This window comes from Triticum aestivum, chromosome 2A, assembly GCF_018294505.1.
Source record: "Triticum aestivum cultivar Chinese Spring chromosome 2A, IWGSC CS RefSeq v2.1, whole genome shotgun sequence".
NCBI lineage: Eukaryota > Viridiplantae > Streptophyta > Magnoliopsida > Poales > Poaceae > Triticum > Triticum aestivum.
The window spans coordinates 355,052,620-355,079,176 of record NC_057797.1 but is presented as its reverse complement, the minus strand read 5'-3'; the positions used below and the strand labels follow the sequence as shown (position 1 = coordinate 355,079,176).

At 51.6% G+C, this 26,557-nt stretch overlaps 1 protein-coding gene across 1 annotated transcript in view; it reads right to left on the bottom strand.

The window, feature by feature from the left end:
• LOC123188652 (calcium-dependent lipid-binding protein) overlaps positions 1-26,557 on the bottom strand; it is a 37,149-nt gene that overhangs the window by 1,762 nt on the left and 8,830 nt on the right. The window contains exon 9 of the mRNA XM_044600865.1: positions 25,076-25,301. Within this exon, the coding sequence (XP_044456800.1) occupies positions 25,076-25,301 (226 nt within the window). The remainder of the gene's footprint in view (positions 1-25,075; positions 25,302-26,557) is intronic.

Below are 26,557 nucleotides of genomic sequence, written 5' to 3'. Positions count from 1 at the left end.
TTACAAGTATTACAGATCCAGCATTCATGAAGAAAAATGTGTTCATGACTTTCTATCCCTATAGGATTTGTGACAAGCTTCCTACTTTTCAATGTCACAGATCACACATGCCCAGTTTTGTTGCTGAAAGGGCCTATCTCTGATTGATTTAAAGGAAGATGAAGACTTCTGAGCATTAGTTTGGAACTCAGAGACTTGATATGCGAGGAATTAATTACAACAACACCACATTGTACAATCAGTATCATGATTAGAGTTTCCTATAAAATTGTGGTAGAAGGAAACCAAATGTTTCTAATAGTTGAGAAACCAACAGCAAATCTGTGCTCCTCACTTACATAAAGACTTGAAACACTTATAATTAGACTATTTGATTAAACAAAATGTATTGATTAGGGTACCACTGTCGAGAGATTTTTGTTGGGTCGTAACAATGGTACTAGAGTTAGTACATGAAATTTGTAGTCACGGGGATGTCACGTTAGGATACCAGTAGATATAGAACACAGGTAAAGGGGGACAACTATTTACCCAGGTTCAGGCGCGCAAGGTGGGTAAAAGCCCTACTTCCTACCTTGTTCTTTCCTATATATATGGAGAATATCGAGGATTACAATGCCGGGGGATGCCCGAAGAGTTAGGGAAACTCAGCGAGTTGTGGTGGTGATTTCGACAGAAAGCGCCTGTTATGGCCAGTTTAGCTAGGCCCACCGGGCAATCTTAGCCCACAAGTTATCTTAGTTAATTCTTATGCAAGTTATCTTAGGTTAATTCTTATGCAAGTTATCTAGGTTATAAATATAGGCTGTAAGACTCCTTTTGGAATTAAGCAATAAGAATATTATTATCCCTATTGCCCGGCTCCTCTGGGAGCCGGAACCCTAGCCGCCTCTAACCATAGCCGCTGCGCCATCTCCCATACAGCGGCTAGGGTTAGAGGCGGCTAGGGTTCCGGCTCCCAGAGGAGCCGGGCAATAGGGATAATAATATTCTTATTGCTTAATTCCAAAAGGAGTCTTACAGCCTATATTTATAACCTAGATAACTTGCATAAGAATTAACCTAAGATAACTTGCATAAGAATTAACTAAGATAACTTGTGGGCTAAGATTGCCCGGTGGGCCTAGCTAAACTGGCCATAACACCTGGCAGCCACCGCCCTGGCAGCCCTGGCAGCCGCCGCACCCCGGGGCCACCGCGACACTGGTCGGGCCGCTGCAGCCCTCGCTGCAGCTACAGCCAGCCCCCGCCACCGCCTCGATCTGGCCACAATGGCCGGCCGCGGCCATAGCCGCGCCCGTCGCCTCCGCTGTTTCCAGGCAGCAGCAGCTGCCGCTGCCAGCGCCTCCGCTACCCAGCACCGGGCTGACTACAACTGCGCCGGCGGGCGTGCCAATTCAGCAAGTGCGGTTCCCGCCCTCGCCATCCCAGCTTCCGGCCTGGTTGGCCGGGACGTCACCGCCGCCAGTCTACCCCATGGCCACGGACTAGCCGGCGCCCTCCCTGCCGTACGACGGGCCCTCCGACTCCGCGGGTTTCCACGCTGGCTTCGACGGGCCACCGCTTTCCTGCGGACCACATGTGCACACCGGACCAACGCCATCCTCTTTGCTGCTCCGTACCGCCGAGCCGTACACTCACGGCGGTCATGCTCAGACACCGCCGCGCTTCGCCAAGCTCGCCTTCGCCACCTACGACGGCGCTGAGGACCCCCTCAACTGGCTCAACCAGTGCGAGCAGTTCTTTCAGGGGCAACGGACGCTCGCCTCTTATCATTTCCGCGGCACAGCACAAACGTGGTACTACGCCCTCGAGTAGGACGAGGGCGGCATGCCCCCATGGGAGCATTTTCGCGAGTTCTGCCTCCTTCGATTCGGACTACCGATACATGGGAGCCGGCTGGCAGAGTTGGGCCGCCTTCCCTTCACCTCTACGGTGCAAGACTACACCGACCGCTTTCAGGCCCTGGCGTGCCACGCGCCTGGCGTGACAGCTCACCAGCGGGCCGAACTCTTCGTCGGCGGTCTGCCAGATCAAATCCGCATGGACATCGAGCTGCAGGGACCCCAGGACCTCCAGGCAGCCATGTACTACGCCCGCGCATCCGAGCGCCGCGCGGTGGCCATCCAGCAGGCATCACCGTCCCGGGCCGCTGGGCCGCCACCCTGGCCGGATGTTCCCGCGCAGGGTCGGCCTGCTCAGGCTTCCGCGGCACCCCTTGCCGCGACCACGGCGCGCCCGTTCCGCCGGCTCACCTCGGCCGAGCTACTCGAGCGTCGCCGCCAAGGGTTGTGCTTCAACTGCGACGAGACCTACATGCCCGGCCACGTCTGCCCCCGACTCTTCTACCTGGAGGCTGCAGACTACATTAAGGAGGACGCCATCACCGCCGGGCTCGGCGACCTGGCCGCCCCAGCTATCGCGGAGGTGTCTGACGCTGGTTGATCACCCCGAGGAGTTCAGCAAGCGCTTCCCCACCTTACAGCTCGAGGACGAGCTGTTTGTGTAGGCGGGAAAAAGTGTTATGACCGGCATATTAGGGGCTTAGCCCAGAGTGGGCTGTGGCCCAAGTTATCTTATCGTTATTAGGGGCTTAGCCCAATTATCTTATCGTTATTAGGGTCGTTTGCTTAGGAGTCAAGTAAACCTCTCTATATAAGGAGAGGAGATGTATCAATCTAATCAAGCAAGAAGCAATCAGTATTTGCTCGGCTTCCCTTAGGGAGCCGAGAGACCTAACCCTAGCCGCCTCTTGCGCCACCGCCGCCTCTTCTCCACCACGCAAGGACGGCGCCCAGCCGCCGGCCGCCGCGCCCTCGACCTCGTCTTCCTCCATCTTTCCCCTACAATCTCTGTCCTAGAACCAGCAGAACCCTAGCTCCTAACAGCGCCTGAAATCTTCTACGTGATGTGTACGCTTGAACTAGGCGAAAAAAGAGAGGATCCCCTTCCTATGGTCCCCCTGTTGCCCCTTATATAGCTCTGGTATGGATGACTCCATATCGGTGCGTAGGGCGTATAGGGATAGGAGTCGGACTGTTGTTGGTTTACAACACGTATAGCCTTTTCTACATGGTAGAGAGTTTTCCTTTGATGTTGTGTACTTCGTTGGAAAGCCTCTTCCCTGGTCGGTGGTGCTTCTCCTTGGTGTGATAACCTATCTGTAGATTTAGTGGGGCCCATTGATACGACGTTGAGGTGCCAGGCAATAAGTAATTCCAACGTAGATTTAGTGAGGTCCGCTTATACGACAAGCCCCCCATCAATATTCATAATGGAGCTTGGTTCGCAAGTGGGTCGACATAGATACGCGTAGTCTTCTTTGTCTTTGTCCTCGATGGGGTGCGGAGTCTTCTGTTTGATATGTGTTGTTGGCTTGTAGTCAAACTTGACATTTAGTTGGGTGACAGGTCATCGAATGATGACGAATGTTGAACTTGATGCACATCGCAGGTCAGATGACGATAGTCGCTTGTTGCTTGTTGATCATGCTTAGTCAGATGTTACTTTTTACGCAATAGCTGCTTCTAATTGTCAGTTGCTACTTGTTTGTTGCGGATGCTGCTTCTTGATTGCCGTGGATGAGGATTAGATCTTGGCCATGGTCGTGTACTTGGATGGAAAGTCTCTTCCATGATCGCCGGCGCTTCTCCTTGGTATGATAACCTATCTATAGATTTAGTAGGGGCTGTTGATACGGTGTTGAGGTGCCAGGTCATAGATAATTCCATTTATCATCGACAACCGTCAACCAAAAGTTTGACAATGAACAAAAAGCGGGTAATCCGTTCCCTTACGTTAGGAGATGGTCCACGACACTAGAACTCTTAGTCTCATTACCAGATACTTGACAATATAATTATAATTATTTTTACATCAAAATTATGCTAATAACATTTAATGTCAGGACTTCTTCTAGCACCGACATAATGTTAAGGTTCATAAACTAGCCGGCTAGTCCGAAGACTAAAGTTACTGCATGAAAGGTGCACAATCTACTCATGAATCAAAGTCCTCGATGTTAACGTAGTTTCTCCCATCAACTTCTCATTTATATAACTATGTATATTTACTCTGCTAGATACGTTGGCCCATGAATCTCATGTATGCAGTTGGCTAGGAGGATTTTACTCAACATGGATGGCAGCATAATCTCCGAATCGGTCCACCACCTCCTTCGACATAGGCATGTCGTCGGTATTATATGACTACTGTGTGCATCTTAGTTATGCAGAGGCCGGGTGTTGCTCATCATGCTTTGTATCCGCTTGATGCTACATTTTGAGTTAATAAAAGCACCCTTTATTGAAAACGTTGGCCCATGGATCTCTCCTTCCTCCGTTCACAAATATAAGATGGTTTGGATATGTCAACATGGACTACATACGAACTGAAATGAGTGAACAAACACACTAAAACGTGTCTATATACATCAGATTCAGATAAAGTTAGAACATCCTATACTCCATTTGTGGCCAGATGGAGTACTTAAAAAGAACGCAACATTCTGTCGTCCACACGTCCTTTCATCCAACTCCTCACACCCTCCCCCCTACAATTTCTTTCCACGAATTTTTACCCCAAGATCCACCAGTTTTTATCCCATGATCCATCACGCTCTCTTCCAAAGAAAATCAGAAGGCAATTATGGATCTTGCGCCAGAGACAGAGGGCCAAAAACGGCACGCCTCCTGTTCTGCCAGACATCACGGCGCCCCCAACCTTCTCCGCCACACCGCCTTCCATCGGCGCAAGATCTACACTATGTGCCGCATCCCGAAGGCCTCACCAGGCCATCTCACCATGGCGTGTAATGCCCGATGGATTGAGGATCAAGAGGAGGGGTGTAGGTGAGAAGAGAGAGGGAGCAGGTGAGGAAGCACAAAAGGGTGAGACCATTGGGACTCTTAAGTAGCTACATGCCCTTGGGCCCTCCTAGCATATCATGGCCCAACTCGTGTCGTTGCACTAACCAGTGCACTTTCAGTCCGATGCAGGAGTTAGGAAGTATTAGCATTGGTCTAGGAGTCCTTATTAGACTATGTTTCCTTTCCTCGTACCCCAAGTCATGTGTAATATATATATGCCCATCGGCTATGCAATAGAGATAAGTTGCATCATAACATGATACATCATGAGCCTAGGTTTAAGGGGGTTTTCGAGCGCCGCAACTCAACCTCCTAATCCAATCATGCACGGCCGTTGGTCGTCGCTGCCTTATCTCCTACTGCCGGCTGCTACTCCCGTCACCCCCGTGCTTCTCCTCTCTGGTTAATGCACACCTACCAGATCGGGTCGTCCCATTGACCTCCAAATCCGCCCTCGTCTGCTTTTTTGCCCAATTTCCTCCAGAATCGTGTTGCCGTACCTCAATCTCACTACGTGCTTTGCCATCCCGCCGGCAGGCTTCCGCCATCTTGCGCTGCTCCAGGTTGTCGCTCCAACCGACCAGATCGATCTAGACAAGGTCAACGCGTTGTTGCCTTTCGCCGATCCGCCGTCCTAGCCGGGCTGCACGCGCGCGCCTCTGGCTGCCTCTCGATCGAAGCTATCGTTCGGTCCGCCAGGGCTTGCACGTCCGCTTCGCATGTGCATGTCTGCTAGATCGGGCAGCTGGTTGGCCGCCATGCTTCTCGGCTTGGTCCGATCTGGTGCGTGATGTTCATGCTGCTCCTCACATTTTCGATAAAGGGCATTTTATTACTTAAAAGGTCTAAGTATTACACCCGGCCTCTGCGTAACTAAGATGCACTTAGTCAAATCAAGTCCAAACTCAGAAAGTAAAAATGGCGAAATACAAGTAATCATGACAAGACCGTATGACACCTAAACCATGGGAGGGCCAATCCTAAGATCATGTTGCCATCCATGTCGGGTAGAAGTATCCCCCGCCGTATTCTCCAAGCATGTACACCCCCCCCCCCCTAAACAAGTCTCGATTCTCCACACGTTGTAGAGACGACCATAAACGGAGCATACCAATACATCTGTAGATAACCTGCATAAGAGAAGTGCTTTTCTCGTTAAAAACCATTTCTCCTTGCATGCTGCTTGCTCCTCGTGTTGGCTCTTCCCTGTAGTTACTACCGCTGCTCACATCTGCTACTTGCGTTGCTAGGTCCTCATGTACGGTTGCTCCTCTTTGCTGCTGCTCGTCAGCATCTCGTCAGCACAGCTTTCTCCGTAGCTTCTCTTCTGCTTTCACAATGGCTTTTGCATCTTCGTCCCGTGTATGCTTCCCAGCTTTCTAGTTTTCTATCTTTTCGTTGCTTTCACCAAATCCGTTGATATTTTGTGTTTCTCATGCCATGTGAGTCCACCATATCTTTGTTTGTCAGCCTTTCTCTAGTCCTGGTCCTTTCTATACAACTTTTGCGGCCTACATGCCCTTATTGTTTTCCATAGGATTTTCATGGACTCCTTTTGCTTTGTTGATCTACGCCCATTGTCTTAGCCATCGAGCTTCTTTCAACGTTGATTGTCGTGGGCAATGATTTTCTGCGCAATGCTTTATTATCTTGATGTGCCATCTTCTTTTGACAACTCATCTTCTCTTCATACTTATCTTGTATCTTCTACAGATGTGGTGTCTTTTTCTGATGTGCCTTCTCTTTGTTATCCCTTTGGCCTGACTCAGCGGGTTTTGAAGACTCTTCATGCTACGACGACATTCTCAAGGCGTGGATTTGGATTATCATTTTTTTTAGTATTACACCTCTTCAAATGCAATGCTATTGCATACCCTTTACATTTGAGGGGGTGGAGGGAAAGGGGGGGGTTAGGAAGTATTAGAGACCTGAAATGCAGGCATGACAGTCGCTCCCCCTTGTGACACTGCTTCTTCCCAGATGACGACGTCTGAGTAGCGATGGCGCAACACGTCGTAGTCCTCCTACGTGGTGCCATCAGCGTGTAGAGTGGACCATTGGATGCAGAGCTGAGTGATCGTCGCGTCTCGCTTCTTCACTGTCGGCGTTCTGGGACCGGGGGTGCCTATACTTGCCTGCCTGCGAACTTGAGCGTGGCTCCACCAACGGCCTGGTACGGCCCATCTTTAGCAGCAGCAGCTCAAGACCCTCGCGAGGGGCCAAGCCTCGCGAGGCGAACGACGCCAAGACCTCCCTGGAGGCAGCCTCACTAGGATGGCTCCCGAGGAGCGAAGATCTCTATGCAAGGACACCTCGCGAGGTTCACGTGACGTGAGCCATGACGACCAAGGCCAGGCGGGCGCCAACGGACGCAGTGTACCAATTTCCTCTTTCGTGCTAAATAGGCAGGCGCATGCAAGGAGTCCCAAGGCATCAGGCAAAGGTTTCCATATCGATGCAACAAGACCAAGACCAGCAGGACGGCAGGACGGAGGTTACCACGGAGCCCATTGCAACGTCGCCACCAGAGCCTTTGGCAGGCGAAGACCACCTTTTGTCAGGATAGCTTGTACTAGTTGTCCCCCTTCAAACTTGGCCGATGTGGGATCCCTTCCCGCCTAAAACATTTGGGAAGAGGACCAGGGCCTCTATAAATAGGACTAGCCACCATCATAGGGAGGGGGGACTCATCTTGGATCGGATCCATTCCATCCTCGCATCTATCGGCTCGCCGAGCTCAAGAACACCTCCTCCTGAGGCTGTTCGTCCATTGTACTAGTTCATCCATAGCCCATGAGGCAATCCACCAACACCACATTGGAGTAGGGTATTACACCGCAAGGTGGCCCGAACCAGTATAAACCCTTGTGTCTCTTGTTCCTTGGGTTCGTCGAGCTAGGCCGTGAGATCGTTGAGCAAGCAAATTAGAGAGTGTGTTCTTCGTGCGCACCCCAGAGTTCGAACCTCAAGGGTTAGCCGAAACCCGCAATCCGACATTTGACGCGCCAGGTAGGAGTGCGTCGGAGCCCCGCCTCTCCGCTCGTCCCCCCCACCCCCACCCCCCGACCGCTTCGTCTCTCCGTTCGGCCCTCATGGCAGGCGCCACCCCGTCGGCCAGATCGACGGGCGAGCATGGAGGCGTCATGGGCCTCCGGACCTTCGCCCCCGCCTTGCGACAGGTGCAGTGGCCGCACAAGTTCAACCCGGATATGCCGCCTCGCTACGATGGCGTGGCAGATCCAGCCGCCTTCCTGCTAGTGTACGAGGAGGTCGTTCGGGAAGCCGGAGGAGATGACAGGGTCATGGCCAACCGATTCCCCATGGCCCTGGCCGGCGTGCCGCGCGCCTGACTGCTCAGCCTGCCAGGATCCTCGATAGCCTCCTGGGAGGAGCTGCGCGGTCTCTTCGTCACACGCTTCGAAGCACCACCCCCCCCCCCCCCCCCCCGCCGTTGCGGCCATCCTTGACGGCTCGCAGGCACCGCCCTCAGATCGCCACCTCAAGCAGTTCTTCTGCCAAACAGGTGCCGCCTCTGTGCAGCAGGGATCTCCCCCGGGATGGGCAGGGCCCAAGGCCGACCTCACCTTCGACTCAGGGGACCATCCGGCGACCACTGTTGGCTCGGGCACGATCCCGATGCTTTGCACGCCCACCATCTGCAACATGGCGATGACCAAGACCCTCATCGACGACGGGGCTGGCCTCAACGTGCTCTCCGTGGAAGCTTTCGGCTTGCTCCACGTATCGCACGGCCGCCTCCGTCACACCAAGCCCTTCTCCGGAGTTGGCGGCGGTTCCACCAGCCCCCTAGGGCAGATCCGCCTCCCCGTCACCTTCGGCACCCGTGACAACTACCGCACCGAGCTCATCGACTTCGACATCGTTCACATCAGCCTCCTGTACAACGCCATCCTCGGGTACGCAGCCCTAGCTCAGTTCATGGCGGCAACTCACCCCGCATACAACCTCATGAAGATGCCGGGGAGCAACGGCGTCCTCACCGTGGCTAGGGACACCAAGGAGGCCCTGATGTCCCTCAAGCTCGCTTCAGGGCCATGGCGGCGGCGCGCCCCGCAGGTGAAGCAGCACCCGAGACCCAAGGGGCTGCACCGGCCAAGAAGAAGCAACTGTTCTCCCAAGATCGGGCCAAGACGAAGCAGGTGACGGTCGACGAGAACGGGGCCTCAGGAGCCACCTTCACCATAGGTGCCAACCTCGACCCGGTCCAGGAAGAGGCACTGGTGAAATTCCTGCGCACGAACAAAGAGGTATTCGCCTGGGAACCCAAGCAGCTGGTAGGGATCCCGAGGGGAGTAATCGAACACCACTTGAGGGTGTGCCCCAATGTGTGCCCGGTGAAGCAGAAGGCGCGACGACAGTCCACAGAGAAGCAGTCCTTCATCGTCCAGGAAACCCGCAAGCTACAGGCGGCGGGTGTCATCCGCGAAGTCCGGTACCCGGAGTGGCTGGCAAACCCCGTCGTCGTGCCCAAGAAGGGCGGGAAAGAACGCATGTGCGTCGACTTCACCAACAAGGTCTGCCCCCAAGACCCGTTCCCGCTTCTGCGCATCGATCAGATCGTCGACCCCACCGCCGAGTACGACCTGTTATGTTTCCTAGATGCCTTCTCAGATTACCACCAGATTAAGATGGCAGTGGAGGGCGTAGAGAAGACGGCGTTCTTAACCCCGTGCGGGGTGTACTGCTACACCTGCATGTTGTTTGGGCTGCGTAACGCTGGGGCGACATTTCAGCGGCTGATGCACATCGCCCTAGGCCAACAGCTCGGAAGAAATGCTGAAGCCTGCGTCGACGACGTTGTGGTAAAATCTCAGGAGGCTAGGACCCTCATTCAGGATCTGGAGGAGACTTTTGCCAGCCTGCGCAAAGGTAAATCTGCGGCTCAACCCGAAGAAATGTGTGTTTGATGTCCCCTCCGGCAAGCTGCTGGGTTTCCTCGTGTCGTACAGGGGGATCGAGGCGAACCCAGAGAAGGTCAAAGCAATAGAAGACATGAGCCCACCGCAGACTCTCAAGGAAATGCAAAACCTCACTAAGGCGCTTCATCTCCAAGTTGGGAGAGCGCGCCCTCCCGTTCTTCAAGCTGATGAAGAAGGGCCCGTTCGAGTGGACTCCGGAGGCCGACATGGCGTTTCAAGACCTCAAGAGATACCTAACCATCCCACCGGTGATGGTGGCGCCTCGTCCTCTCGAGCCCCTGGTGCTTTACCTGGCTGCCACACCTCAATCCACTAGCGCGGTACTGGTGGCCGTCCGGGAAGAGCGCCAGGGCAAGAACCTGCCACACGGCGCTGCACATCCGGTCGGGATGATGCGGCACCCAGGCGGCACCCCTGAGGCCTTAGCGACACCGGCAGATGACCAAGCTTTACAAAACGACGCTCCTGAGGTTGCGGTGGCCCCGGTAGGCAATGAAGCTCCAGAGGTCCCCCGGCCTCAGGAGGCGCCCAGGCTTCAGGAGATCTCGGACTCCACCAACACTCTCGTCCTCGTCGAACACCCGGTGTACTTCGTCAGCACGGTATTGCGAGACGCGCGGGCCCGCTATCCATGCCGTAGAAGCTTCTGCTCGCGCTCCTCGTGGCCTCGTGCAAGTTACGCCACTACTTTCAGGGCCGCCCATCAAGGTCGTCTCAGCTTGCCCGCTGGAGAGGGTGCTCCAAAGCCCCAACGCGGCGGGGAGGGTCGCTGAGTGGAACATCGAGCTGCAGGCCTTCCAGTTGGAGTTCAGCACCACCAGGGTCATCAAGGGACCCGCGCTCGCCGACTTCATGGCGGAATGGACTGACGCTCCAGGGCCCGAAGCATGCGAGGATCAGTCTCTCTCGCCAGGGAGCGAAGCACCAGACGGCTAGGTCATGTACTTCGATGGCGCCTTCGCGCGCCAGGGCGCGGGGGCTGGAGCTGCGCTCATCTCGCCCACCCAGGACAAGCTCTACTACATCGTGCAGCTCTGCTTCCAGCGGGGTGAGAAGGTGAAGCAGCACAAAGGTTGTGGAGGAGCAACTCCACCTTGCTGCTACAATGTGTACGGCACAAGTGTTGAAGGAACAGCTTCAACGTGCTGCGCTAGATATCGCTCTAGAGGCTAATGTAGGCTGATAGGTCAGCAAGAGTTCAATCCAGAACTCCTAGGGCACAAGATCTACTCCAAGATCTTAGATAAGAACAAGTACTATTATAGGTAGGGGTACATAGTTTGGTTACAAAGTAGAGGTGAGGACCTCTATTTATAGGGCTTTGGAAAGCCTTCACATACTTCAACTTACATCTGGAATACTCTAGAAACATTATTTAAGGTTCACCATTCTACTCATAGCTACTCACAACTAGAAGACTCTGGAAAACGGTAGGTAGGATAAAGAAAAAATAAAAATACTAGAACACAACAGAAGTATCTAGAAGTAGCCAAACAGATTTGACATATGATTATATTTTTCATGTTGCTCATCTATTGTTCCTCATCATTCTCCCCTGGTTGTTTGGAACTCGCCCTCAAGTTATCTTCATAGAGCGCTTCTTCTGGATGATAGAGAGTCAAGTCTGCAACATTGAAAGTGTTGGAGATACCCATATCGCTTGGAAGATCTATCACATAAGCATTATCATTTATCTTCCTCATGATAGAGAAGGGTCCATACCTTCGCTGCCTAAGTTTCCCTTTAACACCTAAAGGCAGCCTTTCTTTTCGAAGGTAGACCATCACCTTATCACCAACTTGGAATGATTATGGCCTCCTTTTGCAATCAGCAAGTTGTTTATATTTCTGATTTTGTGCTTCCAAAGCGTCTCGAATCTCTTCAAATAACTCGGTGTAATTATCAGCAAAGGACAATGCTGATTTTGAGTTTCCCCTTGATGGCAGCTTCACCAGGTCCACCACGTGTGTTGAAACTTTAGTGTAGACAATGGAAAAAAGGACTCCTTCCTGTGGACCTATGCTTGGAGTTATTGTAGGAGAACTCTGCAAGAGATAAAGCCAAATCCCATTGCCCCTTTCTTTCTCCACAAATGCAACGGATCAGATTACCCAAAAACTTGTTCACCACTTCCGTTTGTCCATCTGTTTGTGGATGAGCGGTGCTAGAAAATTTCAATTCAATGTTGAATTGCTTCCACAAAGTGAGCCAAAATGCAGCAAGAAACTTGCTATCACGGTCTGAGACAATGGACCTTGGAACTCCATGAAGTCTGACCACTTCTCGAAAGAATAGGTTTGCCACATGATGAGCATCCGTTGTCTTGCGGCATGGGATGAAATGAGCCATCTTAGAGAATCTATCCACGACCACAAATACAGCATCACTTCCTCGTCTTGTTCTTGGCAAGCCCAAGACGAAGTCCATAGAAATGTCCTTCCATGGAGCAACAAGAACAGGCAAAGGCATGTATAACCTTGTGTTCTGGACTTGGCCTTTGCAGGTCTGACATACGGGGCACCATTGAACGAACTTTCCAGCATCTCTCTTTAGTTGTGGTCAAAAATAGCGAGCTTCCAGGTTAGCGATAGTCTTGTCCCGTCCAACATGGCCACTAAGATCACTTGAATGGAGCTCTCTAACCAGCTTATCACATAGTGAACTTTTTGGAATGCACAAACGATCATTTTTAAGAGATATCCATCTTACATCAAATAGTCATCACCTAATGGTTAGCCCCTTGCGTGCTTTACCCAAATATGGCCAAAGTCTTCGTCACCCTCATACAACTCCTTTATTTGATCCATGCCCGGAAGTTCAGCTTCAAAAGAAGTCAAGAGACATGCACGACGACTCAAAGCATCGGCCACTCTGTTAGTTATTCCAGATTTATGCATGATGAGATAGTTAAACCTCTCCAAATATGCTGCCCATCTTGCTAGCATGCGGCCAACATGCTTTTGATTTCTAAAATGCTTCAAGGATTAATGGTCGCTATAAACAATGAACTCTTTGGACAGTAAATAGACTTCCCAAGTTTTCAACGCTTTGAAAACGGCGTATAATTCTTGCTGATAGGTACTCCATTTCTGTCTAGCTTCACTTAACTTCTCACTAAAGAAAGCAATGGGCTTCCTTTCTTGAGATAGGACAGCTCCAATGCCCAACTCAAAAGTCTTGTTGAAATCAGGTAGTACCAAGACAGGAGCTTGTTATAGCTTTTGTTTAATCTCATCAAAAATAGCTTCAGCTGCTTATGTCCATTGGAACTTTCCTTTCTTCAAACACTCGATAATTGGTGCCATGATAGTGCTGAAATTCTTCACAAATCGCCTATAGAACGTTGCAAGGCCATGAAAGCTTCTTACCTCAGAAATGGTCTCAGGAGTTGGCCATTCTCGGATTGCTTCAACCTTAGAATCATCAACACGAATGCCATCACATGTTATGATGAATCCTAGGACAAGAAGTTGTGTTTGTAGGAAAACACATTTCTTCAAGTTGACGTAGAGCTCATTTTTCCTTAGTACTTCTAGCACCTTCCGAATGTGATCAAAGTGTTCATCATCATCCTTGCTATAGATCAAGATGTCATCGAAATAGACCACAAAAAAGTGGAATAAGAAGGGTCTAAGGACTTGATTCATTAAGTGCATAAAGGTACTTGGTGCATTTGAGAGTCCAAATGGCATGGCTAGCCATTCAAACAACCCTTCCTTTGTCTTGAAGGTGGTCTTCCATTCATCCCCGGGTCTTATATGGATTTGATGATATCCACTTCTTAAATCTAGCTTTGTGAACACTCTTGCTCCACTAAGTTGATCCAACATATCATCCAGACGAGGAATCGGGAATCTATATCTTACGGTGATCTTGTTAATGGCTCTACTGCCTGTACACATGCACCAAGATCCATCTTTCTTTGGCGCGAGCAGGGCTGGTACAACACATGGGCTAATGCTTTCTCGAATGTGCCCCTTTTGCAGCAATTCCTCCACTTTCTCCTTCAATATATCATGCTCTTTTGGGCTCATTCGATAGTGTGGAAGATTAGGAAGACTTGCTCCCGGAATTAAGTCAATTCTATGTTGAATTCCTCTCATCGGTGGCAAGCCTTGTGGCTCTCCAAGTATGTTCTGAAATTCTGCCAATAAACCACATACCTTTGTTGGAATTTCAACAATCAGGTGCTCTTCTCCCTTTACAACAAGTGCAGCACACAAATCTGCCTCCTTCAAGTCTTCCATAAACTCATAAGAGGTATGGGAGATAGTTAACATAGGTTTCCCCTCCTCCTTAGAGGTATTACCTTCGGTTTTGTTTGGTAAGATAATGATCTTTCTCTTGTTCCAAATGAAAGAGTAAGAGTTCTCCTTGCCCTTGTGTGTAGTATCCACATCAAATTGCCAAGGTCTCCCACTACGTCACACAACACATTTGAGCGATAATGCTTGCCCAAGGAAAGTGGCTGGTTGCATTGTTTGGTGATCCTCATATTCACTTCTTTCTTGATCCACCCAATAGTGTAGGGGTTTGGATGATCATGAGTATCAAGCTTTAAATGGCTCACCAACTTATGGGAGATAAGATTCTCGCAGCCGCAACTATCAATCACTAACTTGCATACCTTGCCATTCACTGTGCATTTACTCTCAAATATTTTCTTTCTTTGTGTGTCGTCAGGTTGTGGTGTGGAACATAGGAGACGCTGAATCACGCATACCACCTCTTCACCTTCTTCTTGACAAACCTCTTGTCCCTCTACATCTTCAGATTCGTATTCTTCCTCATCGCCTTCACCATCATGGATAGTTGTGTTAACAAATTTCCTTAGTGGGCAGCCGCTGGATATGTGTCCCTCTTCACCATATTTATAGCATTTTGGGCCTTCATTGGACTTGCCCTTGCCTCTAGTTTGCTTCTGGATGGGTTGTTTTGCCTTTGGTGGAGCCGTCTTTTCTTCCACTCTATTAGGCTGACTCCTAGACGAGCCTTCGGTATGAGGATATGGAGGATATGAAGCTTTAGTTGCCTTTCTTGTCCTCACAAACCTCTCGGCCTTTAGAGCTTGTGCTTGATCAACGGGCCAGATTTATTGCATCATCAATCGATCTTGAATAGTATCACTGAGACCATTGATGTACCTTGCAACTTGTTGATCTTCAGTTTCAGCAAGGTTGCACCTCACTTGTAGCCTTAGAAACTCCTCCGTGTAATCTGAAACAGTCCTATTTCCTTGAGCACAATTTTGAAATTGGATAAATAGGATCTGGTCATAATCAGCAGGCAAAAATCTTCCTTTTAAGAGACTTTTCATTTGCCGCAAAGTTCTCATACGAGGTTCTCCTCTCAGCCTGCGCTCCTCTTGAACGTGATACCACCATGCACCGGCTCCTCCTTTCAGCTTGTATGCGACCAAAGGAACTCTACGATCTTCCGGAACCTCCATGACCTTAAAACTTGAGATCTCAGCTTTCACCCTGTATGTATCTCTTGCATATGTAGGGTTGGGTGCTCTCCGATATGCGTAAAGATTTGGTTCTTCAAAGGCATCATCATATTCTTCACCTTCAAAAGCTTCAACATAAATTGGCCTTCTTGAAGCATGTTGAATATGTTGTTGTGGCGGTCTTGCTCCAAGATTACCTCTCCTTCTTCCTTGATGAACATCTTCCTCTTCTTTAGATGAATCTCCTTCATTGGTAGCAGGGGGGACACCCTTTCTTATCATCTCAACCAGCTGGTCAAATCTCCTATTAAGATCTTCACGCAGCTCTTTGATTTGTTGTTCAGCAGCATCCATCATCTTCTCCAATTGCTCCATTGCTTGCTCCAACTTGCTCTCGGAGAGGACAGCAAGAACGATTATGGGTCAATGAGGCTCTGATACCACCTGAAGCAGCACAAAGGTTATGAAGGAGCAACTCCACCTTGCTACTACAATGTGTATAGCACAAGTGTTGAAGGAACAACTTCAACGTGCTGCGCTAGATATCGCCCTAGAGGCGAATCTAGGCTGATAGGGCAGCAAGAGTTTAATCCAGAACTCCTAGGGCACAAGATCTACTCCAAGATCTTAGATAAGAACAACAAGTTCTATTATAGGTAGGGGCACATAGTCCGGTTACAAAGTAGAGATGAGGACCTCTATTTATAGGGCTTTGGGAAGCCTTCACATACTTCTACTTATAGCTGGAATACTCTAGAAACATTATTTAAGGTTCACCATTCTACTCATAGCTACTAACAACTAGAAGACTCTGAAAAACAGTAGATAGGATAAAGAAAAAAAAGAAATACTAGACCACAACAGAAGTATCTAGAAATAGCACAACAGATTTGACATATGATTATATTTTCATGTTCCTCATCTATTATTCCTCATTAGAAGGTCTCCAACAACATCACGAAGTACGAAAGTTTGATCGCCGGCCTCAAGGTTGCGGCGGCCTTGGGAGTGTAGCGCCTCACCATCAAGGGCGACTCTCAGCTCCTCGTCAACTTCTCCAACAAGGTGTACGAGCCAAAAAACGAGCACATGGAGGCGTACCTTGCGGAGGTATGCAAAATGAAGAAGCAATTCTTGGGCGTAGAACTACAGCATGTGCCCCGCGGTACAAACATGGACGTTGATGATATCGCCAAGAGGGCGTCAAGGCATTAGCCTTAGGAGCCTGGCGTCTTCGAGGAGCGGCTCTTTAAGCCTTCAGCGCCCCCCCCCCGGCTGCGGAGCCTACACCGTCGCAGGAGGAGCACCCCCCGCCACCGACCTCAAGAGCTCCCGTTTGTGGCCCGACCTCAGGAGCACGCCTGCTCCTTGCGCTTGAACCCCAGCAGGGGTGTTGGACTGAAGAATTCAAGGCATACCTGCTGCAAGGGACTCTGCCGGAGAAGGAGGAGGACGCTGAGCGCGTAGCTCGGTAGGCTACTACTTACTGCATCCGGAAAGGTGAGCTATACCAAAAACGACCAAATGATGTTCTCTTACAATGTATCTTCAGGGAGTAGGGGAATGAACTGCTAGCTGACATACACGACGGAGACTGCGGGCATCATTCGTCGTCACGCACCTTGGTGGGCAAGGCGTTCCGTAGCGAATTCTACTGGCCCACGGCACTCAGCAACGCAACCAAGCTGGTGAGATCCTGCGAGGCTTGCCAGTTCCATGCCAAGCAAATCCACCAACCAGCTCAGGGCCTCCAGACCATCCCACTCTCGTGGTCATTTGCGGTCTGGGGGCTGGATATCCTGGGTTCATTCCCTCGAGCACCCGAGGGCTACCGCTACCTCTACGTCGCCATCGACAAATTCATCAAGTGGGCGAAGGTGGAAGCTGTCCGCACCATCCCAGCCGGCTCCGCAGTCAAGTTCATCAAGGGCCTCGTGAGCCGGTTCGGAATCCCTAATCGCATCATCACCGACAACGGCTCGCAGTTCACTAGCAATCTCTTCAAAACATATTGTGCTAACCTTGGAATGCAGATATGTTACGCCTCGGTGGCGCACCCTAGAAACAAGGCCAGGCCAAGCGCGCTAACGCGGAGGTCCTGAGGGGCCTCAAGACAAGGACCTTCAAAAAAAAAGCTTGAGGCCTGCGGCAGGGGCTGGTACAACGAACTCCAGTCCATGTTGTGGTCCATCCGCGCCACCGCCACCAAGTCAACAGGCGAGACTCCGTTCTTCCTCGTCTACGGAGCCGAAGCGGTTCTCCACGAGGTCAGGCATCGCTTCGCGCGGGTCCTGGCGTTCGACGAGGCATGTCGGGACGCCATGCGGAGGATGGACCTCGTGCTGGGAGAGGAACGCCGCCGCCAAGCCTCGCTCCATGCGGCGAGGTACCAGCAAGCGCTGCGGCGGTATCACTGCCGCAGCGTCCGCTCCAGGACGCTCGAGATGGGCGATCTCGTCCTGAGGCGGGTGCTCTCCAGGGAAGGGTTGCACAAGCTCTCATCCATGTGGGAGGGCCCGTTTAGGATTGCCCGCGTCTTCAGCCTGGCGTTGTGCGCCTGGAGACGCGGGACGAGATCCCCATCCAGAACGCCTTGAACATCCAGCACCTCCGGAAGTTCTACCCATGAAGCAAGGCCCGGTGCCTGTGAAGGTCTCCGCTCGTAACACTCTCACGTAATAATGAATGGGGGATGTACACGCCCCGGAGTCTCCGAAGTGCCGCCCTCGGGCCTCGGGGGCTCCCTCCCACGTCCTAGTGGCAGCACTTAGCTCCGTGCTGGTGAGAAGACTAGACTAGGTGCCAAACGCGGATGTTCATTTGCATTCTGTAGTTGGCTTACAACCTTTTAATGGAATTTGAAGTTCTGGCGTTTCTCGATTGTTCGGTTGAGTCCTTTCTTTTCTTACTTCTTTGTCTGGTTCCTTGTTTCACGCCAGGGAGGACGGCAGTTGCCCGACGCTCTCCCTCGTGTGTCTCGCGTGGGGTTGGGCAGGTGTGTGCGTGCGGTGGGCTAGCCTAAGCCACGAACGCACCTCGCCATAGCCCTGTCGCTCCAGAGCTTCGGCTCCCCTGACCTTCGCGAGGCATCCTCAACTGAGCTCGCGATTGGCGCACCCCTCTAGGTCTGTGCCCCACGGGTACCGCGACGTGGTGTGCTAGGCCATGATTAGCCCATGCCTGAGGCCTCGCACAGGGAAGGATAAAGCACCCGACGAACGTCCTAACAAATTCCACAGCTTTGTGACGTTGTCCGCGAAGACCTCCACCACGACCGTCAGCTTGCAACCAGAAACCGTCAAGACCTGCGGTCGGCAGCTTGCCGGTAAAGGAGCGCGGGAGCTGGAGCCAAGTGCCGGACGGCTACTCCGACCACACGACAAACTCCGGGAGCACCTCTGCCGAATGGAAGCGCGGCCGAGGAGGCCAGGCGACCACGGCGCGCCTCCCCTCGACGCAAGGGCTGCTCCGCCTAGAGCGGCCTCCGCCGCGGGAGGGGGCACCGCTGCGGCCACCGAGGGGCCACAGCAGGGTTCACAACGTGCTTGCGGGGGCGGCCACGCCCCGTCTTGGGCGGTGGTGAGCCAGGCCCCTCCCGGCGTGCCTTCCTTTTCTTCGCAGCCGAGAACCTCTTCGTCGGCGCCATGGGCGTCACAGCAAGAAGGCGAAGCAAAGAAGAAGCAAGCGGAGTAGGGAAGAAGATGAGCAACGGGGGCTCCGCCCCTCTTCTCATTTATAGCCTCAGGGAGGCCAACTGCCGGCCTCCACGATCACAGGTAATGATGATCTTTCTTCTGCGTGCAGCAGGGTCTCGTCAAGTCGAACAATTGCCGAGGCAGCGTGGGGAAGCGGAGGCGCCCACGTCCCGTCAATCGTCACACGTCAATCAGGACCGCAGGCGGTTGGGGCCCACGATGCTCCGCACTTGCCCTTTGGCCTTGCCTCGAAACCAAGCTCGAGCGTGCCTTGGGCCCGGGGGCTACTGTCGGCATTCTAGGACCAAGGGTGCCCAGACTTGCCTGCCTGCGGGCTTGAGCGTGGCTCCACCGATGGCCTGATACGGCCCATCTTCAGCAGCAGCAGCTCAAGACCCTTGCGAGGGGCCAAGCCTCGCGAGGCGGACGACGCCAAGACCTTCCTGGGCAGCCTCACTAGGCTGGCTCCCGAGGAGCGGAAATCTCTATGCAAGGGGCACACCTCGCGAGGTTCACGTGACGTGAGCCATGACGACCAAGGCCAGGCAGGCGCCAGCGGGCGCAGTGTATCAGTTTCCTTTTTCGTGCTAAAGAGGCAGGCACAGGCGAGGAGTCCCAGGCATCAGGCAAATGTTTTAATATCGGTGCAACAAGACCAAGACCAGCAGGACGGTGGGACGAAGGTCACCACGGAGCCCACTGCAGCGTCACCACCAAAGCCTTTGGCAGGCAAAAACCACCTTTTGTCAGGATAGCTTGTACTAGTTGTCCCCCTTCAAACTTGACCGATGTGGGATCCCTTCCCGCCTAAAACATTTGAGAAGAGGACCAGGGCCTCTATAAATAGGACTAGCCACCACCATAGGGAGGGGGGACTCATCTTGGATCAGATCCATTCCATCCTCACATCTATCGGCTCGCCAAGCTCAAGAACACCTCTCCTCCTGAGGCTGTTCGTCCATTGTACTAGTTCATCCATAGCCCGTGAGGCAATCCACCAACACCACACTAGAGTAGGGTATTACACTGCAAGGTGGCCCGAACCAGTATAAACCCTTGTGTCTCTTGTTCCTTGGGTTCATCGAGCTAGGCCGTGAGATCGTTGAGCGAGCGAACTAGAGAGAGTGTGTTCTTCGTGCGCACCCCAGAGTTCGAACCTCAAGGGTTAGCCGGAACCCGCAATCCAACATTCACCATGCGACGTTCCAGGATGATGGCGATCGGAGCTAGCGGTGTGGTTGTCAGGTTTCAAATCTTGGGCAGAACAAAGAAGACCAATGAGTAGTTGGGGGTGAACGGCTTGAGCTGCGAGCCATGGAAGACGGGGTGGATCCTGTTGTCTTGCAGGAGCTCCAGCTTGTAGGCAAGGGCGCCGACGCACTCGGTGGCAGTGAAGGGGCCAAAGTACTTGTACGCGAGCTTGCAGCAGGGCTTGCTAGCGACAGAGACTTGGAACTACAACTAGAGCTTGAGGAGGACTTGCTCGCCAACGTCAAAAATGCGCTCAGTGGGATGTCGATCAGCCTGCTTCTTGAAACGGTCCTGGGCACGCTCAAGCTAGGTGCGCAGCATCTCAGTGTGTGTGGCCCAGTCCAGGTCACCGCTCGCCGTGCAGGTGGGCAGCTGGTCGCTGAAGGAGAGTAGGCCGCGCAAATTCGGCTCCTTGCCATAGAGAACTTTGAACGGTGAGCATTTGAGCGAATAGTAGTGAGTCAACTTGTAGCAAGACTCCGTTGCGGAGAGCCATTTGCGCCAGTGCTTAGGTCAATCTTGGATGGTGCATCATAGGTACATTTCAAGGCATTGGTTAATGCGCTCGCTCTGGCCGTCGATTTGAGGATTGTATGTCATTGAGTACAGGAGCTTTGTGATGGCAGCGGTGAGGTGCTCGCGCCACATGGCACTCATGAACACCTTGTCACGATCAGAGACGATGGAGTGTGGTACTCCATGGAGCTTGATGATCGAATCCCGGAAGGCCCGAGCCACTTGCGTCGCGTTAAAGGGGTGGCGCAATGGCACAAAGTGGGCGAACTTGATGAGCCGGTCGACGATGACCATGATTGCGTCGTAGCCCCCTGACTTGGGCGGACCATCGATGAAGTCCTTGGTCAGATCGTGCCATGGCTCGATAAGAATTGGCAACGACTGAAGCTTGCCCGCCGGGTGATGATGGTCATGCTTGGCCTTCTAGCAGATGAGGCACCAACGAACAAAGTCCTCGACCACGTGCTTGAGGCCAGGCCAGGCGAAGAGTTTGCGCACCTGCTGGTAGGTCGTCGCGATGCCGGACTGGCCTCCCACAACACTTTCATAGAGCGCCGAAATGAGCTTGGTTGGAGAGCTGTGTTGACGCCGATCCAGAGCCGGTCACCTTGGCGAAGGAACATGCGGCCTTGGTCGTCAGGGCTTTGGATCGCCGGCTGGGCGAGGAGCTCTTGTGTGTCGCGTCTGTTTCTCATAGGAGTTGTCTACCTACTATAGCCACTGTGATTGGCAGATGGAGACCGCGTCGAGCGCGAGCTGGTGCCCCATGTGCGCAGCGCATTGGCTGCCCCATTGTTCGTGCCCTTCTTTTACCGAAATGTGAACTAAAGGCCGACAGGTTTTGACATTGCCTTGCGTCGGAGCTCTGTGTCCAACTGTTGGTCGCCTAGGGCACACGTGCTCTTGTGTTGGTGGCGATTTCAAATGGCCTGTGCTAGAGATAGGCTCGCCATTTTTTCATGGCAAGAAATTCGTTTACGTAGGTCAATAGCTTCCGGTTCTGATGCCCAATGCCTTGCTCATGTAAGCCACAGGGTGACCGTCCTGCACGAGCACCACGCCCATGCCCGTGTCACAGGCGTCCGTCTAGATGGCAAACGGCCGGGAGAAGTCCGACAGAGGGAGCATGGGCGTCCGAGCCATGGCTTGCTTAAGGAGATCGAACGTCTCCTGGGTTCGCTCGTCCCAATTGAAGCCCTTCTTGGTCAGGAGGTGAGTAAGGACACCATAGCTGGGGACGAATTTCCAATAGTACTCGGTGAGCCCGAGTAATCCCGAAGCTCCGTGGCGGTGGTTGGTGTTGAAGTGTATGTGTGGATTGCCTAGCCCTTTCCATCAGTTCGGGCTTTTGGTTGTGTTGGCTAGTGTATGAAGCTTAACATGGTATCAGAGCCTAAGGTCTTGAGTTCAAATCATGGCTTCCGCAATTTATCCAAAATTTGTGGTTCCCCCCTTTGTGTCCACATAGGCCTCCTGAGCCATACCTCTGTGTCTATCCACGTGTTGACTTTCCGCGTCACACGTGAGAGGGGGTGTTGAAGTGTATATGTGGATTGCCTAGCCCTTTCCATCAGTTCAGGCTTTTGGTTGTGTTGGCTAGTGTATGAAGCTTAACATGGTATCAGAGCCTAAGGTCTTGAGTTCAAATCATGGCTTCCGCAATTTATCCAAAATTTGCGGTTTCCCCCTTTGTGTCCACATATAGGCCTCCCGAGCCATACCTCTATGTCTATCCACGTGTTGACTTTCCGCGTCACACGTGAGAGGGGGTGTTGAAGTGTATATGTGAATTGCCTAGCCCTTTCCATCAGTTTGGGTTGTTGGTTGCGTTGACTAGTGCATTAAGCTTAACAGTTGGTACGGGCCAGGCATGCATTGCATTGGTCTTGCTGGCGTCGGTGGCGACTCCATCCTTGGAGATCACATGCACAAGTAGTCGATACTCCGCTGCACAAAAGAGCACTTGAGGCCTTGACGTACAGTTCGTGCTGACAAAGAATGGAGAGCACCATGCTCAAGTATTGCTCATGCTCCTGCAGGTCAGTGTTGAAGACGAGAATGTAGTCGACAAATATGATGACAAACTTACAAATAAACTTGGCAAAGGCCAATGCTGAAGACGAGGATGTTGTCGAGAAATATGATGACAAGCTTACAGATAAACTTGGCGAAGATGGTGTTCATGAAGCATTGGAACATCGCCGACGCGTTGGTGAGGCCGAAGGGCATCACCCAAAAGTGGAAATGGCCATGATGGGTTTTGAAAGTCGTCTTCTCCTTGTCCTCGACACGCATGCGAATTTGGTGGTAGCCCGCACGGAGGGGTCTACCTAGGAAACATAAGATGCACCCGCGGGCTCGTCGTGGAGTTCTTCGATGACCAGAAGAGGAAATTTGTTCTTGACAGTGATCTTGTTGAGGCGGCGAAAGTCGATGCAGAACCTCCAACTACCGTCTTTCTTCTTGACCAGCAGAACAAGAGCGGCGTACGGGCTCATACTGTGCACGATCACGCCAAACTGGAGCAAGTCTTGAACTTGCTTCGCGATCTCTTCCTTTTGAGGAGGCAAGTATCGGTAGGGTCCAGTGTTGATTGGTGGTATAGAGCGGCGGCACGTGAGCCGTGGCTGGCGGTGTAACCGTCAGATCGGTGATGGTTGTGGCGCCGGGTGGGCGACATGGCACCCGCAGTTGCTGCTGCTGCAGAATCGAGCTCGTGACATCCACTTGGGTGAGGTTGATCTGTTTGGCGAGATTTTTGAGCTTGTGAGAATCCTACTTGTTGTAAGCGAGCTGAGCCTCAACGCGTTGGTCAGCGGTGGTTTGATTCGCGTGGAGGGATGGATGACGGTTTCGAGCAGCTTCTTCAACTGGTCAGTGGTTTCCGCCATGGTCGAGAGGACGTGGTGGGTCTGAGCGAACGGTTTGGATGGGGGTGTTGTCGTCTCGCTCCGAACCAGATCGAACCCCATGCAGGATTTCGAGCGATTCACCGAGATGAACCACACTTAACACGGTGGAGTTACCGACTGGTCAAGACAATTTGACAGCGGCGGCGGCGATCAGAGGAGGTAGAAGAAAAAGAATTGGAAAGGCTATGTAATGCCTGATGGATTGGGGATCGAGAGGAGGGGACTAGGTGAGAAGAGAGAGGGACCAAGTGAGGAAGCACGAGAGGGTAAGAGCGAGTAGCCGCAACTTTCTTACTGATAAAACCCTAACTGTGGTTTCACGCACGCTTAAGTAGCTACATGCCCTTGGGCCCTCGCAGGATTACATGGCCCATGGCCCAACTCGTGCGCTGCACTAGCCAATGAGTCCAATGTAGGTTCAGTTTTAGAGACCTGAACTGCGGACGTAGCAGGACGCTCCCCGGTGGCATGCACCGCGACGGTGAGGGTTCAATCCTTTCGTCTTGGATGGACAACAGGCTCATCCACCTGCGCCTCCCACCTCATCACCCCAAAGCTTGTGACCCGAGGCAGCTAATGTTGCTGCGGGGGGCACGCGTGGAGGTCAAATGGTAAGGCAGCGCACGCAACCAACAGCCTGAGCTCGCCGGACAGGCTGCTACTCGTTCAACAAGCTTGTGGTGCTCAATGAGAATGGCAGAAGCAGAGAGATTACTCAGTCCTCACTCGTGTTCCTCCAAGGTTCGCTGGAGCTCATCTATATTGTTCACTCAGAAATCTATTTGTCATTGATGCCATGCATGTGTATAACTGTATATCATATTAAATGTTGATCTAAGCCTAATTCAAAGCATATGAAAAAGGTAGGCGTGTCAAATAAATTTCTCCTAGAGGATTAATAACAACTCTTGAATAAGCGGGTGTGGCATATGATGACATATGAGACATGAGGCTCATTGCTGTTATACAACGCTCAACTTGCCATTATAATGTGTAAATCCAATCAGTTCTCTGTGTAAAATAATTAATTTGGTACCAAGAGAGTTGAGGTGTGTGTAAAATCATAATATAGTTTGTACCATATCTGGCGAAGCAGCATAACTAAGTTAGCTGTGATGGGAGGAAATAAACTAATAATTGTCAATGTTATTACTGACCAAGTTGCCCTTCATGTAAGTCTTTAAAACACTCAATATTTGGGTGTAAAAATATTGCATTAATATTATTTTGTTGCCCGTAGCAAAGCACAGGCATTTAGCTAGTGAACATCTTAATCGTGTTGCACTTGAGAGGGGCCATCCTGTGCCAAATAGCATCAGCCACGCGTTGCATTCGCGAAATACATATTGTAAACAGATTTGGTTGAGAACGACCCATTATTTTCCTGGGAAATACAATGCAGTCGCATCTTCAAAGGTTGAGGGGAGGGACAACGTAGAATTACCTCAAAAATGACAGATTGGGTTTCCTTGTCTTCAACAATCAGTTCAAATGTTTCATTCCATTCAGGATTTAGGTTGTCATCTATGACTTTTGTTTTGACCTTGAACATGGGACGCACATACAGGGTCACGTAGGGATCAGATTTACCAATCAACTCCTTATTCTTCAGAGATGTTGCTTTTACTACAGTAACAGAAAGTTTTCCCTCAGGTTTAAGCTCCAGCTCACTGCAGAGAAAGTAAGTACAACAGTGGAAAATCAAAGAGTTAAAACTCAGTAAATGCCAACAGGATCTTAGACGTATACAAGGAAAGCTTCAAAAGAAATATGCGCAAAGGAGAACAATCAGAAATCCTTATAAGCTAGTCAAAGAAATCAAACCAAGAAATTATGTACTTGTGTCGGAATGTGTGTGCATAAAATGTTTTGCCGTATGAAATACATGTTGGATTGTGCAAAGAATATCTAGAGATGAAGAACAGCAAAGGCATTTCTGGGCACCAGGCAGCCCAGGTCATGGCTCGGGACGTAGAAACAATTCCTTGCCTATATTTTAGATGATACCACGTTTGGCCCTGGGCGCAGCCCATTACCTTGCCTTCTGGCTGGGCCTTCAGCAGTCAGTCCGGGGTGTCCACAATTCCTGGCTACGCCGTTGAAGAACAGTACTTAGTGTCTATTACAGGGGGGTGCATTTGAATGAGAACGCTAGATGAAATGATGCTCCGAAATAAAATTTTAAGAACTTCATGGCTGTTGCCCAATCAAACTTACTGGATGGTAGCATGCTGATATATGGCCACACACACTGGATCGACTGGATAACAAAACTCTTGAGCACATCGGCCATAGTTGCCAACTGTTGAATCGGGACAGAGATGGCGGCTTGCACGCCCGTCACCACTTTGGCAATGGCGTCCTGCTTGAGATGGATAGCATGGACATCCTTGCGCAGATCCTCCATGTCACCTTTAAGTTCTGTCGTGTCTTCTCGATTTTGCAACACATCGCCGTTCATAGCAAGAAAATTAGGTATGTCACCTTCATCCACGCACATCTTCGCGCGCCCCATCCTGATCCCGGAGTGTCAGAGGAATTTTACAACCGGTTGCAGAAACCCGATCTGAAGCTCTGGACCCTTCGGGCACCGATGAATCTCGCCGTCACTGTGCAACACCACCCGCTGTAGGACCAGGGATTTTAGCACCGAAATGATGTGTTCCGGCAACCAGTCCTGCACCACGAGCTGTTGCTGAATGGGTCTACCGCCGCCAGCGCCGCCAACACCACCGCAAGAGAGGGTGTGGAGGGTGGGAAATTACTTGCCTCACGCAGAACACTACGCCACCGAGGAGCCACCAGGCTCATGATACCAATTGTCACGCGCCATAACTAGATCGAGGTCGACTTGGGGGAAAGCTAGGGTTCGTAACTTGAGCACGAGAGTATAAGCATCAAATGTTATATGCTATATTAGCTGTAA